This window comes from Zonotrichia leucophrys, chromosome 12 (assembly GCF_028769735.1).
Source record: "Zonotrichia leucophrys gambelii isolate GWCS_2022_RI chromosome 12, RI_Zleu_2.0, whole genome shotgun sequence".
NCBI classification, from domain to species: Eukaryota; Metazoa; Chordata; class Aves; order Passeriformes; family Passerellidae; genus Zonotrichia; species Zonotrichia leucophrys.
Window position 1 is genome coordinate 6831248 of NC_088182.1, and position 19428 is coordinate 6850675.

The window sequence follows — 19428 nt, forward strand, 5'->3', positions numbered from 1 at the left end:
GGAACAACTTTGACACTGCACCCACTCATCTATACAAATTATCATTTTAATGAGAAACATTCCTGCTGTGGGATAATGTAACTTGCCCCAAGCTATAAAGTGAGTTATTCCTGCAGCCAGAGCTGGAATCCAAGCATTTCCTAGCTCCTGATCCAGCGTTTATCCTAGGTGAGCACACTCCTACTCTAATACTTATTCTATTTCCCCATCACGGTGCAAAGAGCCCTGCTCTGCCTCCAAACCAGCTCCAAGGCAGCCCCAGCAGGGAGCCTGGGCTGTGCTTCCCACCCGAGCAGGGAGTGCTGCTTCCCCAAGCAGCTCGGAGCCATATGGCAGAGCAGGCGTGCATTAGAGGAACTGGAAGGGCTCCAGTGAACTTTGTTATTTATTGGCATGGATATTGCTATTAGAAAACACAGCTTGTCACACTGCCTAGCTCCACGCACGGGCTCCTCTCTGCGGATCCTTTGCCTAGAGGTGTCTAGACAGGATAACTTCAAGTTTAAAGACAAAGCAGGCAGTTTAATTCCAGGGTGGTCTCTTAATAGGTGGTGACTTCAGCTACCTCATCCAGCTCATCTTTCCTGGTGAAAGGATACAATACTGATGTTAAAACTGTCCATGATGAGACTTTATGTAACGGGACACACAAAGGAGACTGCAACAGATGGCCCAGAGAATTAAAATGTTTTCCTCATTTAGTAGAAGCTAAATTACTGAAGGCTAATGAATAAGGATGTTCACCACCTTACCGTTCCTGGATTTTAATTATCTTAAAAAGCATGGGAAAAGAGAACCTTTAATTTTCCATCTAAGAGTGTCATTACTCAAACAATTCAGAGCCTTTTTCTGAGAGGTTTAAGCTGTCTTAGATCTCTAGTGCATTCTTTAGGACTGGCTCATGAATAAAACAGAGCCTGTAATTGCAATGACGAAGCCAAAACACATATAATCAATGCTCATTATTCCATCAATTAACACACTAAAATTAAACAAGAATTCAGGCTTAGTAATCTGCCATCAGCTAAAAAAAAAAAAAAAAAAAAAAGAGAGAGTCTTGATATCATGTTGAAGTGATAATTCCCTTTCACATCTGTTGAACCATACAAGGAGGCATGAAAAGCCTTACATCCTGGTTAATATGTGGAATGGGGATGTTTGGTCTTAGCATCCAAGGTAAAAAATGAGAGTGAGAAACAGACTCAGTTTCCTGTTTATCAGTGGCAGGCAGTACTGTGAGCGGGCTGGCAAACCCAGCCCTCTGTGTTTTGGGATCTTTCCACTGCAGATCAGATTTCAGCTCACAGTTGTTTTAATCTCACCGACTTTTGAGGGCCTGAGCTCTAGAACAGGTGATTTGCTTTGCTGGGGTAGTAACAAGTTCAGACAAACCTGGGGTTCATTATCCCTCTAGGATTCACTAATTAACGTGTGCAGGAGCGTTTGTGCCTGACAGATAAGGGGTAGCATGAGGATAACCCTTGCCTTTGCAGATGATCAGCTTTGAAGATTGAGATTTTGGCTGTGCGTGTTGCTCGAGTATTCTGGTCAGCAAGGTGTGTGTGGAGCCAGGCCATCTGCTCTGTAGCTATTTTGGTACACACTATTTATGTTTGAAATATCCAGGTGCCTTTATTGGTCAATTTTTAGCATGTTTCACACGTTAACAATCCTGTCTGTGCAAATACGCAACCTGCCACTTCAAACTGCAAAATCCTTACAGGCAGTTCACTTAAAATAATTGCCACTGCAAAAAGCCACAGCCTCTGCCTCACTTTTGGTATTTTCCTGGAGACTTCCTCCTCCTTTTTTTAGGAAATGCTTTATGCATTTCAGAAGGCTGATATTGTGAAACGTGTGTGTGACAGAGTCCTGACTCCCTTAGAGATGACCTGGGTGGGGCAGGATCCCAGGGACACAGATAGGAGGGAATACCTGAAACAGGAGACACACTCTCACCTCCTGGCCTCTCAGGTTTCATTTCACCTTCAGCAGGTGCAGGAGAAGAGCTGCAAACATGCACCCAGGCAGGTAACAGCTTGAATTCTTCACCCAGGGCAGCTGTGGCTGTCCCATCCCTGGAAGTGTCCAGGGCCAGGTTGGACAGGGCTTGGAGCAGCTTGGGATAGTGGAAGGTGTCCCTGCCCATAGGAGGGAGGGTGGAACCAGATGAACTTTAATCCTGAAAATACTATTGCCAAGTAATTTTCACTCTGAGAATGTTTTATTATAGGATATTCAGATTTCAGAAAGGCAGCTATATTCTTAAAAACCTAGAATCTCATTAATGGGGGACAAAAGAATAAAAATGTAACAACAGGAAGTAAATGCAACAAACAGGATGTCTTCTCACTGAACTTATAAAATATCATATAGAAATGCTAAGGTCTTCATAATAAAGATAGATGTCAGTGACAAATGATGGGATAATCAGCACCAGATATACTAACAGCAAAATACAAATTCTTGCTGATGTTAGAGAATTCCAAAAGGAAAGCTCTTGGGTTTAGCAGAAGTAGGGAATAAAAAGAAATCCTAAAAAAGAATATTGAAGTTAGGGGAAAGCATGAGCTAAGTAGACCATCTATTCACATACATAACAAATTTTGACTAAAATCTTTCTTAAAACCAGTGGACAAAGGACTAAATGCTTGTGACATGATATGGCATAATGAGAAGAACTTATTTCAAAAAAGGATTAAATAATACAGTGGCACTTTTTAATCAGTAGCTCTTAATCTGTCTGTCATACTAACTGTGAAACTCTGGAGATATTGTCAGGAGCAGACTACAGGGAGGTGCAATGCATGTTGATGCCACTGCCTCTTATATCAGCACATCACAGTTTCAGCCAAGATTGATTCAGGGCTACAGCCTGGATTGCTCTTTCAGTTTGAGAGCCTATAAAGATTTGAAATAATTAACCTAATCAGGTCAGGCAATTGTAACATGAATTCATGCAACAAGAGCACAAACTTTCTCCAAGTCTTAGCCATCACTGAGGCTCTGTTATGTGCAGATCAATGGCCACAATGAAGGAGATCTGGTCATCGGGAAAAATATCACACACAAAAACCCCAACTCTATCCAGCCAGGGCAGAGCCCCGTGGGCTGTGTTTGCATCTGAACCCACCCTTGTCTCCCTGATGTGCTGGGCAGGAGGTAGAGCAGGCTCAGAGCCAGTGGTACCCAGGGCAGGGGATGCACTCTGCAGAGCTGGAGGGAGCATTGGTGCTCCAGAAGCAATGGGAGAAACCCAAACCAGCAGCTGAATGTGCCCCTTCCTTGGCCTCTGAGGCACCTGGAGAGACAGTCCTGTGCTCCCCCTCCCCACCACACTCACCAGAGGTACCTGCCTCTCCCCCATAGCTTCACACTTGATAATGCAAATGTGCTCCTAACTTGGGTACTGAGAAATGGGCTATAAAGAGAAACACATGGGAAAACAGGAGGGACAGCACAAAGATCAAGGAACATGTTTTTTCTCTCCCAGGCTGACCTAGTTATTCAACTAACTGGCAGAGATACTCTAATGATGAAGCAGGGAAGCAAGGAGGCTGCCAGCAGCAGTTTCACAAAGGATGCTTGAGTTTACTTTGTTATTTGTCTTAAATCCAGGTAACATCAAATACAGCCTTTTTCATAAGTTGCTCAACCCTTGGCTATGGAATCCCCATCCCCAGCAGAAATAAACTTTCAATTTCTCAGCAACTGCAAAAGGATGAGACTCAAATCTAGAGGAAGACAGAGGAAACATTCAGATACATTTTCTTACATAACACAGACAAGTGCATGCATCATTTTTGTTTTCACTTTTGCTGCTGCCATACTTTATTAACCTGAGAAGCTATGGATAGAGATTTTTCTTCCCTCCTAATTCAGAGTGAAGATTACAGTTCCTAAAGGATAACAACTGGCTCAACTGTTCTGTACAGCAGCCAGGAGCTGAGGTACCTGTAAATATATGGCCACCAGGGTAAAGCAAGGGCCAATCTTCCATTAAAATATGTGCCTCTTACACTACTTTTTGTTAACTCTTCCACCAGTTCTGCCCTTCATGAGAAACCCTTAGAACTGGAGTTACACAAATAGTACCCAAAATATGACATAAACTTAATTCTGTTCTAAGCCTTGTATCAAAAACTGCCCTTTCTCCAGGGCTGTGAACTCCAGAAAGCTGCAGTCCTGTGCTCACATGGTCACACAAGAATTTCATCTGGTTTGAAATGCAGGAATAAACCAAAGCAAAACCCATTTTCATCCCTCAGCATTGGATAGAAAAGTTTAGTAATGGGACCCTGCTGATTTGAGTGGAAAAGTTCATGAAGAGAAAGCTAGTTGATACAAGAACTATTTCTAGAGGAGAATCTTAGATATGGGAGCTCAGCTTGGGATATTCCTCATCAATTAATAGAAAGGGAATTTAGAAGAACAACAATAACAAAAAAAAAAAAAAAGGAAAAAAAGAGCAGAAGCAGGAATATGTGGGAGAAGGCATGAAGAGCACACATCCCATCACACCCCTTGCCACACATACAGGTTTCACTTTCTCCTGACCTGCCAATGTCTAATGTTTTTCCAAACTTAAAAGAAGAAAACCAACCAACCAAAAAAAACCACCTCCCCCAAACAAACAACCCCAAACCCCAAATAATCACATAAATCAAAAAAACCCAAACAAATTAACCAAGAGCCCAAATAATTAATTTAATTTTTTGTTAACCCAGAAAATTGTATTTTGCCCTCATTTGGAATATGAGAACATTTAGATATTCCAGTTTGTTTTCTCTACAACTCACACCTAGCTTTCCAGCAATCCTCAGAACTGGGATGGGTGGCACACTACTGGGCTAGTCCTACTGACAGTGGAAAGAGAGGTAAAGAGGCAGGCAGGTATTAAACTGCACACTTTTAATTTTTTTAAAAAACTTGTGATACTGATCTTTAATGACAGGTGTCTGCAGAAGTGTCGTACTCCACTGTACATTAACACAACCCCCATAAAAGTGTTGGAAAACAGTAAGAATATGACCAATAAGGTCAGGCATAGGAATAGTTATTTTTCTTTAATAGTTATCTTCATTATTTGGCAGTGACATTTCAATATTAACATACTCTGAAAACATGCATTGTATGCAATAACTTTATTAGGGTCAAATAGATATCACAATATAGATTCATCCACTGAGTAGCCATAAATTGGTTACAACAATCATAGAAGAGACTAAGCTGTTTTAAGCTAAGATGCTTTCAACATTACAGCTCATACAATAAGATTATATACTGATACACTTTGATCTAGAAATGCAGATGATCAGTTTTGATTAGTACATTGTGCTTCAGGCTTTCATTTGTGTCAATGCATCCCATATGCTGTAGTGAGGGAGGGCTGAATTTCCCAGGGAGGAATCCAAACAGGCTACAAGGCTGGCTCTGGCTCTTTCAGGACGAGTTCCTCTGAGCCTGGGTTATTTGGTCAATCCAGTTACATTCTCCATTAGCACCAAGCTAGCGCTCAGAGCAGCAATCTAACAGAGGGATATCTAACAATCTTGAAACAGCACGGACAGAAAGGTTTTCTTCCCATCAAAGGGCATAAAGGAATATTTATGCTTTGTAAGGTCACAACAATACGTGCGGTTTTCATGTTGCCATGTCAAGCAACAGGGCGTTTCCACATGATTTTGTGTACTGATATCTGCACCTCTGTTATCTTAGTTAAATAAATACCTTTGTAAACATATAACACAGTTACTTGGTCCTTATTCTCCACAGCTCACGTTAAAAGATTCACAAAACATCCATAGAAATAGTGATTTATAGAAGGAATACTTAGCTGAGTTAAATGGAATAAACATTGGTCAGGTACCATAGATACTACTGAATGCCATTTCAAGGAAAAACAGTTTAGTTACAAAGCATTCAGAACTTGGGTAAGCCATATATTCAACTCTGCAAAATATATAAAAGATGCATACTTCTTTTAAACAGACATTTAACAAAATGTAGTGGCAGAAGTCGAGAAGTTCCATTTACACAGTCCAGACATTTGGTAGTATGAAACTGCTTATCCATGCACTAAATTACAGATGGATGACTCAGTTAACTCAAATAATAGTAAAATCTTCTGAAACAAAAAGGTATGACCAAAACAAACTCTCTGAAGAGTCACAGACAGGCAGTTCTGAAAATTTAGGTGCAATGTTACATGCATGGATATACAGAATAATCTGTAGAAATCATAGTAAAACACTTCCGTTTTTCACCAAAATGCAGAAGGAAATTCAATTATATTATGCATATTAAATACTACAGACTTGAGGCTACAAAAAGCTTCTACCATCTTAACACATACAAAACTACCATAAAGTTATCTCTACAGTACCTACTACAACAGCAACTCCAGGTCACTGGCGAGGAGCACATCCCCTGTGTCTGGCTAGTCAGGGAAAGAAAGGCCAACTCCAGCCCCCTGGCCACCTCCCATCTGCCAAAGGAGGTGGGCTTAGACCTTCAATGGACATTAAACACTGTGTTGTAGTATGAATTTATGTAGAACCCTTAAAAATCTGGTGCCACTGAAACTTGAGACCTGTTAAACTCTCTACTTGCAAGGGATGCAAGAGCTTGCACTGCGTGAACCCTAAATTTGATTAGAGAAGGAGGTTGGCCCGCTCTGCCCATAGCTCTGGGACTGGCCATATTCACCCACCTGGCCATAGGAGCCTGGCTGGTTGTAGCCACCAGCTGGCCCATAGCTGTCTTGGTTGTAGCCACCTTGGTTGTAGCCCCCGGGCTGCTTCTCCATGGTGTCCGCAGCGTGCCGCTGGCCCGAGGAATGCCAGCCCGTCTCCTTAAACACAAACCAAATGTTGCCTGCCCACAGGATAAAGTTCAAGTAGCCAAAGACCTGGGTGGGAAGAAGAGGAGCTCGTCACCAGCAGCCACAATCTCACAGCTCAACCTAATGTAATGGTCCCCACCATAACACTGGGTCCTGGGGGAAGGCAAAGCTGCTCCCAACCTCTCCTTCCCAAGGACAAGAGGAAATGGCCTCAAGTTGTGCAAGAGGAGGCTCAGATTGGTTATAAGGAAAAATGTCTTCACTGAAACTATTGTCAAGCACTGGAACAGGCTGCCCAGGGAAGTGGTGGGGTCACCATCTGTGGGGTAAGTGTAGATGTGGCATCTGGGGATAGGTTTAGTGCTGGACTTGGCAGTGCTGGCTTAGTGGTTGGACTCCATAATCTTAGAGATCTTTGTGGTCGGACTCCATAATCTTAGAGATCTTTTCCAACCTAAATGATTCTCTGATTCTCCCAAAACCCACAGGAAAATTTTCTCAGCTTTGGAGCAAATTGCCAAATTCACCTCGCTTAGCTGTAGCTCACAAGGTGTCTGCTTTGCTTCTTGTTTTCAAAATAAAGGTCAAATTTTTAGAGCAAAAATTTTTTTTGCTTGAAAACATAATCTAGTTTAAAGAAAATGTGGAAAGATAAAATTGAAAGAAACTAATTAAAAAGAGAGCTCTTAATTGGTCAGGTGGCCTAGAGGGATTTTTTGTGTTTATTTTTTTTTAACATGCTGAAGTCCAATTTTATGTTGGTTTTTTGGAGGAATTTTAGAAGAATCTGTAAGGCACAAACACTTCCTTCTAAAGGAGCACACAGACCCCTTTGCAAAAGAGTTGCAGTGAGCAAGTTAAAAGCAGAGGGGCAACCAATGCCCTTGGACAGCCACTTTGCCTTTTCCCCATCCCAGCCCTGCACACTCACCCTGCTGCTGCTCCATGGCAGAGCTGCTCTGAGTCACAGCCTGCCTTTCCCTGCAGCAAGACTGCACTTCCAATTAAATCATGTCAGCTAACTGGTTTACACCAGTCAATTTAGGTCAATACACGGCTAAAAGATGAAAATACACTGCAAGGTAAGGGTGAACAGCAGCAATAAAAGTCACTTACAACCGAAGTGTTGAGGCTTGACATAACAGGGCTGCGAACAGGCAAGCATTTGTTGGACTGCTGTTTGCAGGCAGACATCAGCAGCAGCACTTCATCAGGGTCAGTTGCAACCTTTACATCTGACAGTCCTTTAGCCCAAGCAGATGAGCTCACTAGCCACAAGAATGAGAAGACCACTGTCACAATGAAATCCTAAAAGACAAATTAGTTAGAAGCATTATACTGGTGTGTCCATTGGAAAGGAAAAAAATATTAAAAATCACCAGAAAACTCAAAGCTTGTGTCAGAGGAGAGAAATACCAAGAGCTTGTTACTTAGTGGAAGGTTGTGTTACTGTCATCACCCACAGAGCTAATTTTCAGAAGTGCTTTACACGCTTATAGGGGCAGAGCCCCTGGGCTGACATTTGTACCAGAGGCCTTGAGGCAAGATTCCCACAAACACGTGGCTGGTACCCAGGATGCTGAGCTGCCTTGAAAATGTGGCAGTTCAGAGCACCAGGCTGATGCATTGGGATGAATTACAAAATACAGATGCCTGTAAAGAAGCTGGGCCCTCCTGAGAGCTGGGTCTTGCCCTGGGTACTCCTACAGACAGTCAGGGTGGGTTTCCAATAGGAAGTGTTTCTGTCTTAGGGAAAACCTGAAATTGGCTAATCCTCAGGTACCAGATGAGGAGTTTTCTCACCAGCCACAGGTAAGGCCAAATGTCCCTGCTGCATAAGCCATGCAGCCACTAATTACCATGAGTGAGCAAGTAAACAGCAACACTTGCCAAGCAGAGACTCCTCCCTGGCCTGGTAAAGCACTGGCTCCTAATTCCCATCCACGTGAAAAGAGGGGAGAAGGTGGGGTGGTCCCTCCAGGTTCCAGCAGCTCTGCTCTGATCCACTCTGCTCACTTTCCCCTTGAAAGACTCTCGGGAGCATGCACAGGCATAAACTTCTCCTTGTCTTAGCCAGAACAAGTGGCCAAGTGACACTGTTGTTGTGTGGGTTTGGGGGGAAAGGAGGGAGGAGGTGTGATTTTTCAAGCTTTCTTGTGTCTTGCTAAAACAGAAGAGCCTTTCTGCTGTCATATTTCATCCCATCTGTCAGCCCACAACAGATGGCAGAGGTGCCAAAGTCTAACATACCACTAACTGCATCGCTGCGTCTTGATATCCCACCTCCCGTGGGGCTGCTTCCCCTTCCCCCTTGCAAAATAAAGGTGTGCATGGAAGGGAGGGAAAACATTCATTAAGAACCCAGTGTTTCAGGTTGCTTCTCAGAGAAACAAGCAATCCCTAGGAAACACCATTCTCATGTACAGCACAGCTGACATTTGGGGAAGGAGCTCTCCATGGCACCCCAGGGGTGCAGGGCGTGAGCCCCGACATGATGGATGAGGCACCAGTCAATAAAGGGAGCCTTGAACAAAGGATGTCTCCACTGACGCAGATGGGATTAAATTAACTGTGCTTGGATGCTTTCCCAAAGGATACATCCTTCTCTTTTAACAATTTGCTTTCTGCAGGCCTGTGTCTGCCACCGAGCTCTGAGTTCCTCTGACCTCCCTCGTGCTGCCCAACTGGGCTCTCTCGAAGAGCGTGAAGCCCAGGAGCTGACAACTCCCTTAGCACCCAAAGAGTGGGCAGAGGCATATAGCCCAGAGTAATTCTTCTTCTCACGGAGATTTCCAGCAAAAGAAATTACTGTATCTCATATGTCTTAGCAGTGAATGAGAAAGAGATTCCTAGAGGCAACGGTTCAATTGCAAATGTTCCCTAAAAATTCCAGCTGGTAGAAACACGAGATGTCTGCTGAGCTGTGGATGATGATGGGAGATGCTCTTTATTTGCTGTGAGGTTTGACATGCTATCAACCCAGATGCCAAGCCCCCATGCAGCTTTGGACTGACACAAGAGATGGGGACACAGCAGAGTTTTGGGGAATATATTTTCCAAATGCTAAGCAACCCTCTCCCAATGCCACCACACTTGAAGCAAACTAAACCCAGCTCTGTAATCAGCGCACTGGCAGTGTCAATTAAAGAAATGCATAACAGCAGGTAGAAATTTGATGCAAACAGAGACAAACTGACTAAAACTAATGCAACACAGGAGATCAAACTTGCTAAAAAGAGAGAAATTTTAAAAGCAAGCAAAGTTCTTGAAGCAGGTGACAGCAGCAGGAGTACAGACCTGCTGTTGAGCTTACAGGCCCATGTTGGAGAGGCTCATTGCACAAATTACTGCATCTGCATGATGCAGTCTGATTGCTGGTATAGCCCATGTCCTGGGCTGTAAGTCCTAGATCATCCCATGGCACTGTGCAGCTGAGGGGATGGCCCTAAAGGCATTAAGTATTTCATGTTATTTCTCAGGTCTTGCCTTTCCCATCACACACCATGCTTCTCCTGACTTCCTCTGCTCCCCTGTGCCAGGGTGTTCACAAAGTCTAAAATCCTGCCCTCTGTGCTACAAACTCCCCTATTTCAGAGCAGGTCAGAGCCTTGGATAACGGGTTCTTGCTCCTGGGGTATCAGGATCAGCTCTTGTAGAGAGGACCTCCCAAAAACTGTAAAGTCTGGCTGGGTGCAAGAAACACACTGAACCAGAAGTGAAAGATGGCACAGTGGGACTCAAAGAGGAAACCATGCAGCCTGGCCAGCAGCTGGCCAAGGAGACAGGACAGAAAGGCTAATGGAACACTGGGATTTTTTCAGTAGGTGCTCTCATCAGGGCTACATGGCCGGACTCAGGCTTCTTCTGCCTCCTCTCTACAATGCAAGGATCAAAATGTATGATTCTGCATCTAGAGTGAACTTGCTTCTTCCTATTTGTGTTGAATCTTTGAGAACCTTCAGCTTTGGCTGGAACCTGAACCTCTCTTGTTTTCAAGTGGGTTTGCATTCCTGGCTGAACATTTTCACAGCTCTGGGTGGAACAGAGTTACAAGATAATGACATGCTGAAAATAAAAGTGAATTTCAAGCTAAGCTGTTCTGTGGCTTAATGTCTATCTGGGGAATTTCTCCTTGGTAATTAAGGCCAGAGTGCCTGCATACTGAAACATACTAAAACAAATCTTGCATTTCAATGTTTAATATCCCTATAGCATGGGTGAGTCTTTTTTTCCTTTGGAACAAAATAATTTTTTGTAGTTGCTCTCTTAAAATGATGTCCAGATCTCCTGAGTGTGTATTCTTGTATGATTACACCACACTCCTAATTACTAAGTTTCTCACTCAGATCTCAGCTGAGATACTTTGCTCTGCCTACAGATGCCTTTGGGAAAAAAGGAAAACACGAACATGTAAAGAAAGGCAAAAACTGAGATTGAAAATACTGAGAGTATACAAAGAGGGACTTTTTAAGATCCTGAAGTATGTGCAAAAACAAAAAAAAAATTCTCGCTGCCTTTTTCAAGTCGAAACTTGTTATTACTGAGTTTGCCAAAAATGTCTACTTGGAACAATTTTATACATTACACATTTTAGAATAGAACTGTGAAAACCTTTTCTTTTTATAACAATTGAAATATTTCTCCTTGCTATGAAGCTACTTACTGGTTTCTGCAAAATGTCCCTCTTTGAAAGGGGCAGTCACTTACAGTCACTTAAGCCTCCTGAGCAGAGTTTTGGATTGCCCAGTGTCTGGCATGACCTCACCCAGCCAAGAGCCTCACTCAGAAAGGGGACGTGCTTCATCTGTTCCAGGCTGGCCAGCGGCTTTGCCAGCCCCTGAGGGCTGTGACACACGTGTCCCTGCGTGCACTCTGTGCCCTGCTCTCCCTCCCAGCCAAGTCTGCCAGGATGGGCCTGGGCTGTCATGGCTGGAAACAGGCAGAGCCTCAGCTCTGGCCTGGCCAGAGCGCCCCTGGCATCCCTCCTGCCTCACAGAGCTGCAGCTGCTGCCTCGTAACTGGCTGCCATGCAGGGCTCATGCTACAGAACCTTTCCATTTGTGAAAACCCTGTCACACATTCACAGCCTCCAAGGGAGAAGCTCCTCAAACGCTGAGGTCCACAAACGCTCCTAGTCAGAGCCTGTCTGGCACTGCCAACAGGCTTCATGGCCAGCCACGCAGCAACAGAGGGAGATTTCTTTACCCAGCAGAGGCAAACCACTCAGGGGATTTGCTTTCACAGTCACAACCACCCTGAAATTGAAGAAGTACCCCAGCAAGAGGCAGAGGCCTGGTCCCAGCCGGGCAAGCGGCCAGCAGCAGATTGCCGCAGGCAGCAAACGCCTTCCCACGGTGGCATTTTAGCTCTTTTTTGGTTTGAACCAGGTCCCACCCCAGATTTTCTGCCGAATGAAGCTTTGAAAGAATTACATGCTTCTTGCAATAGTGTAAGGCCTTGCAAGCTTGCTTCACAGGGAAGTGCAGAGCCTTTTGGGAGGCACCAGCATGTACAGCAAGGTCACCCTGGCTCGTGCTTTAAAGGGAGATGACAAGAGCAGGCTGAAACAGCTCTTTGAAATGCAAAGAAATACTCAGGTTCTTCCTAATTTCATTTTTCAACTGTAAAGGATTCAGTCTTTTTTTTTATAGATGGCTCTTTATTCTTTTCCTGTCTGGTTTTTAGACAAGTGGACATTGGTGAGGAAGTACAACATTTAATCAAAGAGGTGTCCAAAGAACAGACCTGGGTGCACTTAACTCACTCAATCTGCAACATATGTAAGGAACCAAATGCCTTTCTGCATAATGTGATTATTCATGGGACTCCAGATGCAAAAGAAAGATCTCATCTTCTTAAGATATAAGCATCTTTATGCACCATAAGAATGAGATTAGCAAGTAATCACTATAAAAATGAAATATCTCTTTTCAGGGCTATATCAGTCACCTTTCTTGGCTGAATAATTGTATGCTTTTATATTAATTGACTGGAATATTAATGAAGTGATTTACATTTATACATGAATGCATGTGGTTCCTCATGGCCAAGCTATAACTTCCAGAGACAAACCTGAAGGCACCTAGGGTGTCAGCATGTGGATTTTCAATGGAACACATATGGGGTAAAGAAACCATAGGAAAAGTAAGAAGCCTGAGTGATGGGGACTGATACACATTGACTGTGACTATTCTTTCTTTTCTGAGAGACATATGGAAGCATCCTATCTCTGATCCCCTACAACTTCAGCACAGCTGGGTTGGTTACTCTCTGCTTGCAAGAAGCTCCAAATGCACAGACCTGAAGCAGAGCATCAACACAGGGGAAGGGGTTGGCAGCCCCAGGGTGCAGCTCATCTCTGCTCTCATCACAAAGCAGCAGTGCCTCCCCAGGTATGTGATGTCAAACATATGGGAACCAGCTTAGGTTGGTTTGGCCTGAGAGATGGGGATGTACTGAAAACTGTTGGCATTTTGTACATGGCATTCTTTAAAATCTAAGTCACCACCTCCAATTAATTTCTTTTACATTTTGTCTCTTGAGCACTAATCAGTCACTGGAGAAGCAGCCTTGCCCCCGTTGTACCCACCAAGGTGAGACCCAGCTCCTCACTGCACATGTGCACCAAGTGGGAGTTCACAGTGGAAAATCACAGCTGTGGTTTGCAGAGCTCAGAAACACACAGCATGTTTCTATGAGGTACTAATCCCTGGTAACCTCTCCTTGTTCCTTCAGAAACTGGGACTCCAAGGTCCTCTCTTAGGCTCTTCTGTCTGTATGAACCCCTCATGGAGCCAGCAAGGGAAGCAGAGGCTGAAGAGTGCAAGGACTCATCATTCCCTGTGGGAATGGGTGAGTAACACAACCAGGGCCCTGTGTGACCAAAAGGAAGACTTTTTCCCCCAAAACCTGACAGGCAACATTAGCAACAGAAATGGTTTGCTGCATAGTGAATAAACACACCCCTGCCAACCAAACAGGCAGGGAGCAGTTATCTGCTTCTCCCACTGGAAATATTTCCTTGCTATCATGCCTCACTCCACACTGAATGCTAAAATATTTTTCCAGTTAAAGTGATGCTTTGCTGAGATCTCAGCACATGCAGTTCATTTCCTTCTATCTGTATAAACAAAGTAATTTCAGTACTTGTGACTGAAATTTTCCCTGCAAGTTTCTTGTGACTTACTGGTCATTAAATTCCTTATAATCATATCTTCTGCACCCAGTCAGGCTTCTGCAATTTGGTAATGCATTGATGGTGACTGCCTGTGCAGGGGCCTTTTGAAAAATATTATAAAATTTCAAGTGAAAGGGGTTTTTTCCTCTCCCGACTTCTCCTGTCATACTCATTTTTCAAATCCTGAAAATTTGTCAGGAGAAAAAGGCAGTTCTGAGAGGGTGCTGCTTAAAGGCAGATGTCATCCCAGACTGAGAAAATACGAAGCCAAGAGGAAGTAAAAGGCTTAAAACAGGAATGGTTTTAACCATGAAATTGTGATCAGGCACTGCAGCAGAAGCAAGGATGGATGAAACTATCATCTTCAAACTCTTCACTAAGAGAGAAAAACTGGTAGTCTGGACAAGGTGCCTGATGCACTGATCCTGCCAGGTGATGAAACAGAGTGAGGGCTGCCCTGCCTCCTGCACCAACACGTGCTGCACCAGAGATTTCTGCAGCACTTTTCTTTGGAAGGAGCCATCTCAGGGATGAGACATACTCACACATCTGATCTGATACACGTCAGCTCAGAGCAGCATCTGCCTGGAGCTGGAGGACACATTGCCTGCCTCCTGCACAGAGCATGTGTCATCCCTTAGGTGAGCACTGCAGCCCTGAGAAGCTCCTTTTCACTCCATGTTTTCTTTTTCCTTGACCACTGAATTCCTCCTGGCTACAGCTGCCAGCCTTTTCTCCAACTGGGGCTCTGCATTTTCCCTACAGCTCCATTGCACAGAGAGACTCACACCTGTCCTCAGCCAGGCTGTGGTGCTGCAATCATTGCACTGGACAGTGTCCAGGAACACCAGCAAGGATGTGCTCCAGGCAAAAAATGGTTCTTTTTTTCTAAAAATGCCAAATAAAATGGAGCTTGCAATGCACAGGATTTGCAGAGCATTTGGCTGGGGAAGATGGGACTCTCCTCCTGTCAGGCATAACCTGACCACAACCCTCAGAACCACTCACCAGCAGGAGCTGCTTTTGCTGTAGGACGAACTCAAAAGCATCTTTATATTCTGAAAAAATAAGGTCATATAGCCTTGGTTTAAATACTGTGAAATTGCAAACAGAGGCTTTGGTGACAGACACTGGTTAAATTTAACCTGTAGATTCAATTACTATCCATTACACAGAACAAATTAAGTCAATGTGATGTTAATGCTGCAGCAGATTGTGCCATGCATCCTGTGACAGACACTGCAGCAGCTGTTTCAGAAAAGTCCTAGACAAAGGCAAGTGGCCACATCATGATGTGACACAATAATACCATTGTTTATCTTTCCTTTTTCTATTGCTACAGAGGATAATGTGGTTGGTCAAAAGCAAGAATTATTTTCTGCAAGAAAATTAAGATGGAAGAATTCTGTAACAAATCTTTTGATGAGACTTTGAAATGAGATCTTACTTGATACCAAGAAGAAACAAGGCACTATTTATTTACTCTTTAAATAAATAAAGGGGACCCCTTTATTTTGCCTGGATTTTATCTGCTTTTTGAGGATTTCCTTACATTTCCACACCATTTTCTAGGAAAGGTCCCAGTGTGTTGGTTTGGCACAGTCTGATTTTTGGTAGCAGGAGAGGACTACAGGGGTGGCTTCTGTGAGAAGCTGCTGGAAGCTTCCACGATGTCCAAGAGAGCCAATCTCTGATAATCTCCTCTTTCCTTTTTTCCCCACCAATGAAGCTCTGCTATCATAGGGCTGAGATCCTAATCCTGCTACCACTCAGCTACATGTTCATTATTTGTGTGATCATCATCACCGTGGGCATTGGGAGAGAAGCACAGGATTTCACAAGTACACACAGGACTAAACTCCTCCTGCATACAGCCTGCATTACCTTTGATGTTAAAACATTACATCACCATTAAGACAAAAAAGCAGGTGAATGCAGAGATGCTTTGGGCAGGACACCTGGATCTCCCACACCATGCCAAAACCACAACAACTGAGAAAGCAAGAGGTGAAGACCATGCCTGAAAACACTGGAAATGCTGCAAACACTTACAATTAAAGGCCCTCTGTTGTTCTCACGGTACTTGTTCTGGAAGAAGATGTAAACCACAGTGGCAGCCAGCGAGTAGAGGAAGGCGAAGACCGCGATGGTGACGAAGAACTCCGCCGAGGAGGAGAAGTCCCCGATCAAGGCGAGCGTCTCCCGGCGCTTGCCTTCACAAGTGGGAGCCTCAAAATTCACTTGATGCAACCTGGAAAACATCCCATGGAGCAGCAGGTGAAGCACAGAAAATGGGAGCTGTTATCTGAATAAAGGTGAATACATTTGCTCTGTCTTGTTCCCAATGCACATTGATCCCTGGGAATAACTGGTAGCTGTGGGCAGAGCCCTGCAAGTGCCAGGGTGAGACTGAGCACATGAACACATCTTTTAATCAATCCCAGAGAAAAGTTTATGTTCCAGTGGTTTGGTACAACCCTCCCCGTCCTCTCTGGGGTTTTGCCATGGCAACAACTGAAAAAGGATAACAGGAGAAACAATTTGATTCTCAGATTCTTACAGTCCAGGCAGCAGAAAACAGAGTCTTATCCTCAGTACTAAGCCCATGGGATACCCGTGTTTGGATGTTCACAATTCCTTGCATCAAATTGTCTGGTGCAGAGCTACCTGTGGCTGTTAGCCCATAGGGCTGCAAGCCACACAGTGCTTCTACATTAAAGGCTTTTAAAACCAATCCTGCAGCAGAAATACACAACTTGGATCAAAGAAAAAGTCTGCATGCCCTGGTTTAAGCAACCTAAGCTCTAACTTCATACTCATGACTGTTTATGAGTGACCGAACCAATAGATTAATAGTTCTGTCTGGAAGCTTCTGTGACAGACATTTTTCTGCGATAATTTTAATTTCTAATTAAAATTAGAAATTAAAAGAAAGAGGAAAAGAAAGAAAAAGAAAGAGGATCCATGGAGGGGTCTTTTGGCAGGTCCTGTTGCCTGGCTCAGATTTACCGTGGGGACATGGAGCCCAATGAGGAATCACGTTGTTCTGCCCTGCACAGGCTGAGTGAAGGGGACAAAGCCAGCAGCAATTAAAGAACTGATGATCTGGTGCTGAGAAAGGATTAGGCCTTCTGGGAGACATTCCTCTGCTCAAGGGCAATTAATGTGTGCAACAGCAAGCCAATGGGAGCAGCAGCCATAACTATATTTGGCTAAATAAAAAGTTAATTCCCCAGATGAAAACAAAGAACCCACAGCAGAAATCACAAGATGGATTAATGGTCATTGGAGGATTGGATGACTTTTTGCTTTTGCTGGTCCTGATTAAATGTACCCAAACATGTAGGCAGAACCTTTTCATCAGTGGTTGATGAATAACACCAGTTATTTGCTCCAGAGGTTTTATTCCCTGTCATTGTACTAGTGGTGGGATGAAAAGAAAAACCAAATCTGCCCAGACTGCAGAGATGAGCAGTGGCCGAATCACCTTTCCAGTGTAAAGCCAGCAAAGCCTGATGAAATCTGAACACGAGAGAGATCCTAAAGCCAGTGATGTTTCCTGACTTCACTGTCTTTACAGCAGTTTTCTTCCCCTCCCCAGGAGCCCTGAACACAGGCTGGACAGCACCTGGTGCTGCAAGCACAGCTCAAAGTCCTGTGCATACCAAAGAGGAAACTACTTAGGGAATACTTCTACCAAGATTCAGACTTGGAGTTGCTGCCCACCCCTGCCCCTCTGACTGTCCATTGTCAACACAGCCCAGTCTCATCATCACCACCAGCCTTCACAAAACATAGTAAAGCAACTGAGACCATGTTCATTTTCTATTCTCTGTTTTCCTGACTGCACCTTAGTTCTGAATCATAAGCCAGAAAAAAATATTCATATATTAACACCCCACTTGTACCTTCCCAGCAGTGCTTTTATGGCCAGGCACCTGTCAGGGATACGAGATCACAGAAACCTTCCTCCATCAAGTTATTTTTATTCACTTGCTTTTCCTTTTAGATTTCCTTGGTCTCTAAGAGGATGTGCAGTAATTGGTGCCTCTTGTGGCCACCTCACCTCTGTCAAAACAGCCGAGATCTCTGCTCTGCAAAGGGCCCCAAAATAGACCATGATTCAGACCTGGGAAGAGGAGCTGTGACAGGCAGGAGAAGTGAGGCAGTCAAGCCCTGCGGTGCTTAGGGTGGATGCTGACTGTACATGATACATCTGAAAAGTTTCTTTAAGGCAGGGGAGGATCACTGACAGAAAATCCACTTTCACTAATCAAAGCCTTTTTGATCTGGAATGGCATCTCCAAGAGAAAGCTCTGATTTTCCCCCACTGATGTTGCTGAGTCAGCCTTTCTGGGGGCAGGATGGCTTGGGGATGACTCACAAAACGTTAATTGCCTCCACCTCTCACTTTTGATACAATTCTACCTGTCTCTTACTTCCCCTGACTTACTCTTCTTTCATCTTCTCTTATCTCTGTTTACACTCCACCTTTTCCTTCAAGTCACCCTTGGCCAGTGTCCTCCTTCTGCTGCTTTTCCAATTTCCAGCACCACCCCTCCATTCCACCTTCGACTCTCCATTTTCTAAACAAAATCAGGAGCCCCAAGAGTGACCCTTTGCAATCACACCCTTTGCACTTTGTTAACATTTGTTAGGCTGCATTAACAGGAACGATTTTCACTGATTGATGGGCAATGCAAATAAGGAACACAACAGTAATGAATTTACTTAATTAGGGAAAACTTTCCCCCTGTAAGTTCCTCCAGGGTTTCTTTGGCCTTGTACTGCAGTGAGTATTGCTATTAATTCAGAAATAAAGCTCCTGGCTTTGGAATGTGACCTTGCATCCCACACTCAGCAGAGCTGCACTAAGGTCATCCTCGCTGCCCATGGTTACCAGCACCATCCTTTTGTTAACAGCAGCTGCCATGGCCAAGCCATCCAGGCCCAAATTCCCCCAAATTCACTTCAGTCTGGAGTAAGTCCACCAAAGGCACTCAAGTTTCACTGATGAAGTCACAGTAATTAAGGGCTTCTGAGGCTTCTTCCACCACTTGGCAAACCTTGCATTGCCGTGGGAAATATGATGACAAGACAGCTGTATTGTCTAGCTTGACAAGATCAAAGGAGGGCAGGAATGTTTTACAGTGAAAAAGGGGATTTTTTCATTGTTCCACAGCAGAGAAGAGCAGTTACATTTTCAGATGCTAATTACCCTTGCTCTGAAAAGAATACATGAAGCCAGACACATTGAACAAAGCTACAGCTGTTACATGTGCATGGGGGAGCAAAAGTTGTGCTCTCTCCATGTGAACATGAAGTTCCCTTTTCTTCCTGAATTTCCTCAGTACAACACTGAAGCCACAGCTTTCTTTTACTCATAGCTCTCCACTTTTTTTTGAGC

General features: G+C 44.0%; 1 protein-coding gene across 2 annotated transcripts in view; it reads right to left on the minus strand.

Annotated features, from left to right (window-relative positions):
* Positions 1 to 5127: 5127 nt before the first annotated feature.
* SYNPR (synaptoporin) overlaps positions 5128 to 19428 on the minus strand; it is a 97753-nt gene continuing 83452 nt past the window's right edge. For both annotated transcript variants that reach the window (XM_064724057.1, XM_064724056.1), the window contains 3 exons: positions 16074 to 16272; positions 7961 to 8152; positions 5128 to 6910 (listed from right to left, as the gene is read on the minus strand). In XM_064724057.1, coding sequence (XP_064580127.1) covers positions 6644 to 6910; positions 7961 to 8152; positions 16074 to 16272 — 658 coding nt within the window. In that variant the 3' untranslated portion in view covers positions 5128 to 6643. The remainder of the gene's footprint in view (positions 6911 to 7960; positions 8153 to 16073; positions 16273 to 19428) is intronic.